Source organism: Lissotriton vulgaris, chromosome 11 (assembly GCF_964263255.1).
Source record: "Lissotriton vulgaris chromosome 11, aLisVul1.2, whole genome shotgun sequence".
NCBI lineage: Eukaryota > Metazoa > Chordata > Amphibia > Caudata > Salamandridae > Lissotriton > Lissotriton vulgaris.
This window is the reverse complement of record NC_141699.1, coordinates 705,482,568-705,495,359: the sequence shown is the minus strand read 5'-3', so window position 1 is coordinate 705,495,359 and position 12,792 is coordinate 705,482,568. Positions and strand designations below refer to the sequence as shown.

At 44.8% G+C, this 12,792-nt stretch overlaps 1 protein-coding gene across 1 annotated transcript in view; it reads right to left on the bottom strand.

The window, feature by feature from the left end:
• Window positions 1–12,792, bottom strand: part of PIK3CB (phosphatidylinositol-4,5-bisphosphate 3-kinase catalytic subunit beta) — a 1,054,351-nt gene that overhangs the window by 439,504 nt on the left and 602,055 nt on the right. The window contains exon 9 of the mRNA XM_086943780.1: window positions 10,996–11,241. Coding sequence (XP_086799906.1) covers window positions 10,996–11,241 — 246 coding nt within the window. The remainder of the gene's footprint in view (window positions 1–10,995; window positions 11,242–12,792) is intronic.

Here is a 12,792-nt window from a genome sequence, read left to right as displayed (position 1 = left end):
AATGTACAGTGAAGTGACATACCGAGGAGCAGGGTGTTTTAGAGCGGGGCAGAGCGGCCGAGCCGAGCGGGGCAGAGCGGCCGAGCCGAGCGGGGCAGAGCGGCCGAGCCGAGCGGGGCAGAGCGGCCGAGCGGTGCAGAGCGGCCGAGCGGCGCAGAGCGGCCGAGCGGCGCAGAGCGTCCGAGCGGCGCAGAGCGTCCGAGCGGCGCAGAGCGTCCGAGCGGTGCAGTGCGTCCGAGCGGTGCAGTGCGTCCGAGCGGTGCAGTGCGTCCGAGCGGTGCAGTGCGTCAGAGCGGTGCAGAGCGGTGCAGAGCGTCAGAGTAGAGCGGAGTAGAGCGTCAGAGTAGAGCGGAGTAGAGCGTCAGAGTAGAGCGGAGTAGAGCGTCAGAGTAGAGCGGAGTAGAGCGTCAGAGTAGAGCGGAGTAGAGCGTCAGAGTAGAGCGGAGTAGAGCGTCAGAGTAGAGCGGAGTAGAGCGTCAGAGTAGAGCGGAGTAGAGCGTCAGAGTAGAGCGGAGTAGAGCGTCAGAGTAGAGCGGAGTAGAGCGTCAGAGTAGAGCGGAGTAGAGCGTCAGAGTGGAGTAGAGTTTAATTGTGCACAGGGGTGTGGAGGAGAGCGGCAGAGTGCAGTGGCACAGAGTGCAATGGGGTAGAGTGGCATAGACTGCAGTGTCAAAGTGGAACAGAGTAAAGTGATGAAGAGCGAAATGGTGTGGAGTGGCGTACAGTGCAGTGGCATACAGTAGAAGGTTGCAGAGTAGAGTATAGTGGAATACAGTTGAGGGGGGCCATGCATAGGACATTGAGATTCAGAGCCTGAGCTCAGACGCAACACTAGGTTGATAGAGGGGGCTTGACATTGCAGAGCTAGATTTGGAATGGGGATTATATGCTTTGTTAATTGTTGATTAATTGTCGAGTCTGATCTCAACACAAAATGTGGGGTGCTTTGTACTTGTGATGGTCCCTTCTCATGTCTTGTTTTGAAAAAATAAAAAGATTTTTTTTAAAATAAAACAAGGATTTGCAATGCAATAGGTCTCACATTAGGAAAGTTTGAGCTATTGGTACGTGACAATTTTTTTTATTGATGTGTTGGTTTTGAAAATAGCGAAATTAATAGCCTATAGCATTTGTGAGTCACGCGGCGGTGTCCCCGAGTCACGCGGCGGTGTCCCCGAGTCACGCGGCGGTGTCCCCGAGTCACGCGGCGGTGTCCCCGAGTCACGCGGCGGTGTCCCCGAGTCACGCGGCGGTGTCCCCGAGTCACGCGGCGGTGTCCCCGCGCGGCGTGCAGCAGTGCGAGGCGTGCAGCAGTGCGAGGCGTGCAGCAGTGCGAGGCGTGCAGCAGTGCGTGGCGTGCAGCAGTGCGTGGCGTGCAGCAGTGCGTGGCGTGCAGCAGTGCGCGGCGTGCAGCAGTGCGCGGCGTGCAGCATTGGGCGGCGCGCAGCAGTGCGCGGCGCGCAGCAGTGCGAGGCGCGCAGCAGTGCGAGGCGCGCAGCAGTGCGAGGCGTGCAGCAGTGCGAGGCGTGCGGCAGTGCGAGGCGTGCAGCAGTGCGAGGCGTGCAGCAGTGTGAGTAAGGCAGCAGTGTGCAGCATGCAGCAGTGTGTGGCGTGCAGCAGTGTGTGGCGTGCAGCAGTGTGTGGCGAACAGCAGTGTGTGGCGTACAGCAGTGTGTGGCGTACAGCAGTGTGTGGCGTACAGCAGTGTGTGGCGTACAGCAGTGTGTGGCGTACAGCAGTGTGTGGCGTACAGCAGTGTGTGGCGAACAGCAGTGTGTGGCGTACAGCAGTGTGTGGCGTACAGCAGTGTGTGGCGAACAGCAGTGTGTGGCAAACAGCAGTGTGTGGCGGGAAGAATAATGCGGGCTAACGGATGCGGGGAAGCTATACTAAAACAAAACCCAAAACATCGCCTCGCGCCAAAAGCAAATCTGTTACTTGGGGGGGGGGGGGGGGGGGGCAGCAGAAGTGCTTACTATAATTCTAAAGCCTAGGGCAGCTGACCAATTAGAGGCAAGCAAATGAAAGTGACAATAAAGCCAACCAATGGGAGGCATAGGTGGTGTCTAAGCCCATTTATATAAAATAAGGTCTCGAAGACATAGTGCATCCGCTGCCTAAACGAGAAATTATAAGGACATCCTGAACTGAGTTACGACGTTGCAAAGAGCCTCACTCTCTCCTCACAATCATCTTACTACTAAGTAAAACATTGTATAGTCCATAGCTCTGTTTTTAATATAGAATCATTTTTAATGCATCTGTCTCGTATTTGTCAGAGTTAGAGCTATTGGCATTGTAAATGACAATGCCTTTTACCAATGTGTTTAGGTTTGGAGTGGATGCATGTGGTTTGGAGTGTATTTCAATGCAATCAGTCTTGCCTTTGGGATCTTGTATGTATTTAGCAATGCAGCATATTAGCCTGTGTGCTGAACTTAGTTGTGCTGGTCAAAGCACGGGCCAATAGAAACTTTGCTCTCCAAGTGCCCCTTCTGTCTAACCTCTGGTAACTAGGATTGTCAAGTACAGGACCAGGAGGGCCAGATCTGTGCCAGATTTCCAAAACACCTCAGTACGTAAATGAGTTCTGTTTAGAATAATTGTATGTATATTATATATATATATATATATATATATATATATATACACACACACACACACATACAATTATTCTAAACAGAACTCATTTACGTACTGAGGTGTTTTGGAAATCTGGCACAGATCTGGCCCTCCTGTTCCTGTATTTGACAATCCTAGTTACCAGAGGTTAGACAGAAGGGGCACTTGGAGAGCAAAGTTTCTATTGACCCGTGCTTTGATAAGCACAACTAAGTTCAGCACACAGGCTAATATACATATACATATATATATATATATATATATATATATATATATATATATATATATATATATATACACACACATACATATACATATACACACACAGGAAATGTAGTATGGATCTGGCACTTCTGGACCTACGTTAGACAGCCACTGCAAAAACTGATGGATAGGTCTGCTGTCTGAACCACTCTGACATCGTACTATGATATAATCCATGTATGTTTACTGACATTTGAAACTAATAGTTTTTTTAATAGCTAAATTTATAAAGTGGTTGTTCATAGTTAGATCAGTTATTGCTACCCAAATTAGTTGCCCATTTCGAACTCCATGGTATTATTCCATATTATTGTAGGAAATAGAAACAACGCAGGTTGAAATATTTCCAGGAGTCATCATTACAGAATGATTGCAAGCTAGGGAGGCTGAATAATAAACACGGGGTATCACAGTTTGCACCTCGGATTACCACATACACTTTTGTAATACCGCCGGTTATCGAAATTCAGGCAGAAACGTCTCATTTTAGTCTGAAACGGGATATACAGGATCCTTGAAACAAAGTCCTTAATTGTGCCCTTTTATATAACTCAGAAGGATGATGGCTGAAGGAACCTTCCACTTTATGAACCCGGATCCACACAATTTAAACAGAGACAGACATCTGCTGCGGATGTATTAGTCAATGAGTAACCAGGCCAGCTCTGCAATTTATATTTGAAATGGTCAAACGCTGTCATTAACTATCTGCTCTTCTTTTATTTGCTAAAGAGAGTAATAGAATGTCCAGTTTTTTTGTAGCTTTATATAGCACGAAGTCGGCCTGAAAGTATTGGAGCGCCGTACATGAGCGCCAGATACATTACACAAAGACACATTCATTTTTTGGTAGGCACAGGGGGATTAAGTGATTTGCCCAGAATCAAATGAATATGTCAATAGGGCACGCAGGGCGATTCTGTAAACCAAGTCAGCTCTGAAGAGTGTTCTGACCACTCTCAGACTTCCTAACCTGTGATAGAATTGGATGGCGGGAGGGTGAGAAGCCGAGCAAGAAGAACGGAGGGTGTATAGGGAGGAGGGTGGCGCCTGAAAGACTGAATTTGATCCCCTGGCCAAGAGCCTCCCCTACTTTGACTAGTCTTTGAAGTTTAATCAATACAGTAATGTGCTGTACTACACTTGCCATGCTTGGTGTGCAGAGGGAACGAGCAGGTAAGGGATGCGCCAGTCTTCAGTCTCATGCATCTTGGAAGCCAAACGAAGCTGTTCTCGTCCTGTTGACGGGGTTCTTACATAGCCGAGGTAAAAAGGAAGAGAGGGAATTCTCAGCCAGATTCATTAAAGTAAAATCGGCTCGCAAAGGGCCAGATTCTGAGAGCGCTATTTTTGCATTTGGGATTCATCATCCCAAATGCAAAAATCGCAATTCTAGAAATCGCTAAATTGCAATTAATTGCATTTAAGGAATCTCAATTTTAGATTCCTTAAATGCAATTCATGAACCATTTTAAAATTGCGAATTCGCAATCTGGGGCCGCTATTTACCGCGCAGTCTAACTATGTGGTAAATAGCAAAAACTTAGACAAATGCACTTTAGTGCATTTTTCTAAGTTGTATGTTACACACAAATGTGTGTGCGCAACACCAGTGTACATTACCATTTCAGGGGTGCTACAGGGTGTCCTTTGGACACCCTGGCTCCCTTGAAATTGCTTCCTTATTTGCGATTCGCTAATTGCTAATCGCAAAAAAGGAATGACTCCCCATTCATTCCTATGGGCCTTTAGGCTCATAGGAATGAATGGGAAAGCCATTCCTTATTTGAGATTAGCAATTAGCGAATCGCAAAGGAAGCAGTAGAAATCGCATAAAATATTGCGATTTCTACATGCATCCCGTTTTGCGGGTCTTTAATAGCGAATCCTTAAAATTCGCTATTAAGGACTCGCAAAACATGACCATGATGAATCTGGGGGTCTGTGATGTGTGGGAACGGTGCAAGGTTTTATTACCGGCCTGCAGCAAATTCGACGAACACCTAGTTTAATTCAGCAATACCCTTAACGTGAATGCGTATCCAACAGTTGCTAGCGATTGGTTATCCGGACCTGTAAGAAACTCAACAAATATTCCATAACCCACTGACATCCCCCAGCAGATTAGCCTGAAATTAGTGATTGCCCGGGAAACAGTTGCTGACGGACGGACCTGTACCGAGCTCTGACCACAATTATTTATCAAATGGAGCCCTGTGTGACCATTATATAGTATTATGACCCATTTACGAGTTAGAGATCTGGAATGTGGAATAACAGGAGGTCTGCAGTATTACAGGGATATTTGTTACATTTTTCAGTGCTTTACCCCTGTACTTTCCAAGAAGTTCACTTGTTCTGCGTAGGTGGAACCGGTAACGGAGGTGGCCTTGCGATATTATCGGTTAACTTGGTAATACCACATCATACAAGTCATCATGCAGAGAGGTATTATCGGCATGCAGCGCTCATGTGTCACTCAGTACTACTTGTAGTGTGGCGCTACATCTATAACAACAAACAATGTATTACAAGGTAACCTTGAATAAATACATCACAATTTAGGATACGCTATTAGGGTCACACATGTTTGCCCAGTCTATAGATAACGCATTGGAGGTGAACAGAGACCCTCACAATAAAAAGAGAAAGCGTGCCGCCTTCTGTTGAGGAAGGACACGCATGGGGACTGCAGGTGGAGGGAGGGAGTATTTGGACCGGACTAACAGGGCACCTGCTGACATGGCCTGCATCCCGGCTGAGCCCTCCCGCTCCTATCCTCTTACAAATAAAAGAAAAGAAAAAGAAAAAAGTAGTTTGGCTTGGGAGATGAGGCGGGCTAGTGAATAATTAGTTAACTGCGGAATTAAGTTAAAAGAATTCTGATCCATGTTGCCCCCCTTGACCCCGTATCATGTGACCCTCAGCGATTTTTTTGCCATTAGCTCCCTCCCATATGTACGCCAGCCTTCCTGCTGCCCATTGGGCGGTGTCAAGAGGAAAAGAAAGCTGCAGGCCCAACACCTGAAATCACAAATGCCAAAATAGGGAGCTGTGCGGTGTTTTTTTATTCTTTTTGCAATTTTATATAGCACAAACTTGAGGGCGGAAGACGCTTGCAGTGTTTTTTGCTCCCCGTCTTTTGAACACCGACACTTTCACTTTTAGAAGGTAGATGCAAGAAGGCATCGGACGAGGGGGGGGGGGGGGCTTAGGGGCACGGGAAAAACATGCTGTAAGCTGCTGACATACCCGTGCAGGATCCCGCATTCTCCCTTCCACTGTGAATGAAAACAAGAAGACATAGCTCCTAGTATTGTGAAACTGCAAACGCAATATACTTGGGAAATGTAGTTTTATCCTACTGTTCGACAATTCACTTAGTCCGACACTAGCACCACAACTCCCAGAAAGCTAAGCTTCAATCCTGCTACGTTGTGCAAGATCTGTTTTCAGAAGCGGACTTTTGAACTCGTGTGCTTGCCAAAAAGTGCTGAATATTTCATTTGCAAGTGTGAAGCGTCCATGCTGCATAAAATCACAGTTTTGCACCTTCCTGTTACTATTATAACAAGATAAGCCCACTCACAGCTGTAATGTCTTCGACTGCTGCCCAACTAACAGCTCAACGGATAGCATGTGACTAAACAAGCCGTCCCAATGAAAAGTAAACAGTGGACACGATCTCGTGCTTAGTCAAACCAGGCTCCCAAATAATATCCTTTTCCCGCGGTTTCCTACATTATATTAGTCTCTCGAGCCTGTTGTGTTACATCTTGCTTACGCAGAGCTGCTTTGCCTGGAGCGAATGGTCACGGCGCATGCGCGTTTGACGAGTATGTTTGACGAGTATATGCACTTCCGGGTGAATAGAAGCGAAGTACTTCGTGGTATGGTATGCGGTGATGACCTGAACTGAAGAGGCTCGTGTGAAGTGCTGGACAGAGCCTTCTAAATCGGAAGCCCCGTGTGACGGATCCTGTAGCCCGGTGAGTCGGGTGGGGCTTAGTTGTAGGGGGGCGGGGGGGGGGGGGGGTGCGTGTGTATGTGTGTGCGCACGCGTGAGTGTGTATGCTGTGTGTGTGTGTGTGCGCGCGTGCCTGCCTGCATGTGTGCATGTGTGTGTGTTTGCGCACTTCAGGGAATCTGAGGCAGGAGATATGCACAGCACCGTGCGCGTCCACAGATCCCAATCGCCGCGCTTGCCCGACCCCTGTCTCAGATTCCCAGGAGGCGGCCAACATTAGTTGTCGAGCTGGACGCAATGCTTCGCATTGCTTTCTCCAGCTCGACCTAATAATAGTGGAATTCAGTGCAGTGGAGCACGGAAGATTAGCGTAGAGTGCAGTGGTGCAGTGTATTGGTTTTGAGTAAAGTAGTGTGGAGTGCATTGGCATGAATATATGATTTTTCCACGAAGACAAGTTCCACGCATGGCATTACCACGCAAACTTTAGTTCGCATGTGTCTTCACCACGCAGCATTTGACAACGCATGTTTTTACTCCGCAAAATTAACGTTACGAAACATCTCACGTTTCATTTAAATTTACATAACGATGCTGATAGGCTACATGTAGTACGAAGGAAAAGATCGATGTTTTAAACAATTAAAAACAACAGATTCCCTTACATTTTATTTTTTTCATAATGCGCTTAAATAATACCTTAATTAATAAAGTTTAGATTCTTATCTGACCCCTGTACGTCTTTCCCCATCAGCCCTTTCTTCCACCGACCACGGAAACAAGCGTCAAAACACGTCTATCAAAACTGTGAAAGGACTTCAATTATGACGTACACGTCTCCTTGTTGGTGAGGCTATTTCCTTGTTCGTTTTTTAAGTTTTCTTATTTATTTATTGTTATCCGCTTGTTTTTTTGGGGGGGGGAGACCCCCCCAACTCCCCCCTAGCCCCCCCCCAGCCCCTAAACCCCCCCAAGCCCACGCAGATCGTACAGGCAAAACGACACGAAGGAATACCACTCGCGTGGTAAAGACGGACGTTGAAGGCATACGCGTGGAAAATACCTTTTCGTGGTGAGTGACGCGTGGTAAACGTTATGCGGGGTAATTCCTTCGTAGTAAATGATGTTTCCCCATTGGCATGAGTGCAGTGGCATAGAGTGGAGTGGTTTAGAATAGAGTGGAATGGCACAGAGTGGAATACAGTGGCGTAGAGTATATTATTACAGAGTAGAGTGCAGTGTCGCTGAGTGGAGTGTCGCTGAGTGGAGTGGCACATGCTAGAATGCAGTGGCTGAGTGGAGTGATGCAGAGTGCAGATACTTATAATGCAGTGGCATAGAGTCAATTGATGTAGAGTAGAGCGGTGCAGATTAGAGTGCAGTGGTGTAACATAGAATAGAGGGGCGTAGAGGGGCATTGAGTGGCAGAGTGCAGTGTTTCAGAGTAGACCGTCAGTGTAGTATAGTGGAATGGCATAAAGTGCAGTGGCGTAGAGTGCAGTGGTGTAAAGCGTTGTAGAGTAAGTGGCGTACAGTGGAATGATGGAGAGTAAATTGGCGTAGAGGGCATTGTTTTGGAGTAAAGTGGTGAAGAGTTCATTGGTATAGAATGCAGTGATGCAGAGTACAGTGCAGTGGTGCAGAGTAGAGTGGCGTAGAGTTGAGTAGTGTCAAGCGTAGTGGCGTAGAGTAGGTCATTTCCTAGTATTGTGGAGTGGTGCACTGTAGAGTACAATGGTGTAGAGTGCAGAGTAGATTAGAGAAGTGTAGAGTGGATTGCCCTAGAGGTCACTGGCATACAGTGGAGTGGCACAGGTTACAGTGCATTGGCATAAAGTGCAGTTGCATAGAGTGCAGAGTAGAGCGGCAGATTGGAGTGGCACACAGTGGAGTGGTGTAGAGTGCAGTGGAATAGAGCAGAGAGATGAAGAGCAGAGAGGTGTAGAGTGAAGTGGCATAGAGTAGAGCAGAGTAGAGTGTAGCAGTGTGGAGTAGAGTGCAGTGGTGTGGAGTGCTGCAGAGTAGAGTGGACTGGAGTAAAGTGAAGTATGCACGGTGTGGTAGCGTAGTGCCATTACAGACAACACATATTCAACTGAAATGAGAGATACAGTTGCACAAACATACAATTTTACTGAAAAAGATAACACATACGATACTTTGTGTAAATATTATCATCTAATGTATTGATTTGTTTTGTTTGTATTAAAATATGTTTTCACCACACTTCAGAATTACCCCAAATTTACTTCATTTGTGCTTCTCTAATTCTGATATGTTCTGAAATCTCTGCAAAGTTAATATACAGACATTTACATTTTGCTCTGTGCTAGAAAAAGAATAACATCCTACAGCCTTACTCTAGCACACCCACCAGCAGCCAGCATTATTGTCACATATATCCTCTCACTTCGAAGTCAGAGAAAGAAAAGTAAACACCAAGCTCTCTGGAAGATAGGGCCTGATATATAACCTCGGTATCTGAATGCACAGAAAATTTAACAAGTTAAGAACAAGATTTAAAAGCCAGTTTACAGAAATCCAGTACTGGTGAAAGAATACAGTAAATAGGGTTTGGGCAAAAAAAAGGGATATACTCAAGTTGGACAGCTTCAAACAAATAGAGCCAGCAAACAGAAAGCAGGCAAATGTGAGTTACAAACCACAAAGCCAATGGTAAGCAATGTGAGTTATGCATTTCCAGGGAAGCTTTTTGAATGTCCCAAGATGTCTTTGGAAAACCAGACAGCGCAGCTTTGACCTAAAAAAGCTTAGAGCAAGGACCGGAGGAGTCTGGGTGAGGCCCCCTTCACTACCATTCCTCCAACCCCATACTAGACACTCTTGGGAGCGGAGTTTTTACCCTTCAGTGGTGCATCAACTTCACAGCTCCTAGGTACCAGTGTGCTTCTGGGAAACGGCAGGAATAAACTTTTTCTGAATCAAGCCAAGACCTACAGCCAATAGCAGCACAAAGAGACCTCCCCCCCTTTACAGGCCATTCCAGTTGTCCCATGATTAATGGATTCGTTAAAGCAACCCTGACTGGCTGCGAGTACCAAAGTGCCTCAGCCCATCCCTTCTTAGTGTGATTTAATGTTTATTTGTCCATCGAAAATAATACACATTACAACTTCTTGCCCCTTATAGAAATCAACTTGGTTTGCGTGCTGGTCGATATAAATCCCCCTCCCACCCCTGAGTGGGTGAGTGTGTGTCTGTGAATGTTTTTGTGTGTCTGTGTCTCATAATTAAAATTACCCCGATTGCCGAGTCTACATAGCACAAACCTAGAAAAACAAGCAATGTATTATTGTTTGTTACATCAAAAGACCAGGCTCAGTATCTATGGTAGTGACCTGAACACAAACAAGGAGATGGATAAAATGTCTGAATTAATCTCACCCACTGGCAATCGCTCAGGGTTGCATCCCATTCCATCTTTTTTTTCGCCCACCATCCCACCTCAGTTTGGACCCAGCCATATGCAAATCAGTCTTGACCCTGCTCGAAATGAAACAGTACAGCCCAAACTGCCAAGCCATATCCTCCCTGAACCGGAATACAAGCAATCTAGGACAGGTTTCGCCCCAAAAGGGGCCCATCTGCCATGTATAGGTAGATTCCAGTAGTACAGTGAGCATGAGACCCATCAAACCTATTCAACCTCTTAATGGCCACCATACTGCTAACTGCTAAATATTTACTGGAAAGGAGCGAGACAGCAAGCAGAGCTCCAAGCACAGTTGGTGATCTGAGCAGAACGTAGGCAGTTTAAGTGAGCATATTTCACTTACTTCCCTAAGCAAAGAGGACAATTTGGAGCAATAATTCCCAACAGGCCACCCCCATGATCTGGAAGGTTTCCAAACAGTAATCAATTTCCGAGTCCATGCCAAAAATTCTTCCAAGATTGGCAATGCACATGCCAGGATGAGACACAAAATGGTTGGCAGGCCCCCTTATATCACCATCAAGCCTTCTCCCTTCTATATAGGTCAAAATACTTATTTTACGTCACAGAGGCCCTTGCAGCTTTATGTGCAAACTTGGTGGAATTCTTCATGTACACCTGGTTTGTCATAAAACTATACAAGATGGATATTTGTCAAATAAAAGTATACATGTTGCTATAATATTACCACTTTGCCAGCTTTCCTGATGGTTTGATATCTGGAATTGGGAGTCTTTGGTGGCCTCTTTGTCTTCACTTTATCCACTACAGCATAAACCGCAAAGCAGAGCCTTGCCATCCTTGGCAGGTCACAGACGTTGATGTCAAACTGCAAGTTCTCATTCCAGTCCTGGTCGCCACTCCGATGCAGCCTCTCCGAGCTCTCTACAGGTTCACAAAGAGGCTCAGTTCCATGGAATAGGCCAGCCCGAACCTGAGCCAAAGGCAAGGCAAGAGAGCACTATTACTACTTTTTATGTTTTTAATAAAAAAAAATAGATGCACATTCATCCGGTATCACATGTTTACATCATAATATGTGATAAATACAACAACTCTGCACAATCACTAGTGTCTAAAAAGGTGCTATGAATAAAAAGGTCGATTTGATTTTCTTTTTAAATAAAACTGAGAAATACTCAGTTAAACCTATTCTTATGCAAAAACAATTTATTATTAAAATCTCATTTTGCATATACTTAGTATCCAATAACAAACAAAATTCATCCCATATTTTAAATGCTTTTATTTTGCATATACTGCTTCACGTTAGGGTACTCTACACATTTTCCTAAACCAATCTATAAATTCTGTAATTAATTTGGTCCTCCATTTTTGTAGTATTAGCAAGCGTGTCACCAACACAGAAATATAAATCAACTTTTGAGTTTGAGTAACTCCCTGCATTGAATGATAACTCAGCAAAGGGAGTATCCCATTTGGGGGAAGCGGACTTGAAATTCTTTTTTGCGATAGTCAAATATGGAGAGACAACAATGACAATCTAGGACACTGCCCAATAACACATGAAAACTTTGCAGCACCAGCAGATTCACATCTAAAACAATTTACTGGGCATTCTGGATGAATTTTGTTTAAATAAGCTGGGATACAATAAATCAATCACTTTGAATAAAATTGTATTTTCATAAAAATTCACCCGCTAGATCAGAGCTATTATGCGCATTGATTGCAGTCCATACTTATGATAATAAACTAATATCTTCCTGTTTATATCCTATTCAGTAGAGATTTTTAACAATATGAATGTTTGCATTACCTTCATTAAGTATTGCTTCAAATTTCTTACTTTTTTAGTTCCATGTTCTCAGTTAAAGTAAAAACGTATTCCTTCTGAGCAAATATCAGCAATAGCATTGGCAGGGCCATCTTAAAGGCAAAATATGCAACATTATAAGGCCAGTATAATACGGTTTTGCTCATTCTTGTGACATGTATAAAATTCTGCTGAGTAGCACTCAGGGCCACATATTTTCCCATTGGGCACATGGCAATTACTATTTCTATTTTTTGCATCTTGAATGGTTTTAATTACTAAGCAATACTGTCTTGCGTTAGTGTAAGAGAACATTGACCGATAACTATTTATTCTGATTAACTTCATAGGTATAGCTATAAATTAGCTTACAATGCTCCAACAAAATTCCCATTAATTAGCACTGGGTGGAAAAAAGTTCCAGATTTCAGACATGTTAAAATGATCATAATACCTTTGGCCTTTCCAGACACCCCCGTTGCTAGGCCATAAATCTGCCTGTGGATTGCTCTCTTCATATACTTTTTGAAGATATGCTGAGTTATTAACAATGATTTTATAATTTTCCGGTAAATGATTTTGATTTTTCAAAGGCTATTTTATTTTCCTTTGTGTCGTGAAGCAATCCCTTCTTGTATGTTCGTCTGACCTGGCTTTTAAGCTTTAACTTTTCTACTTGGCTATTCCTTCTGCAGGTAATATCTTTGG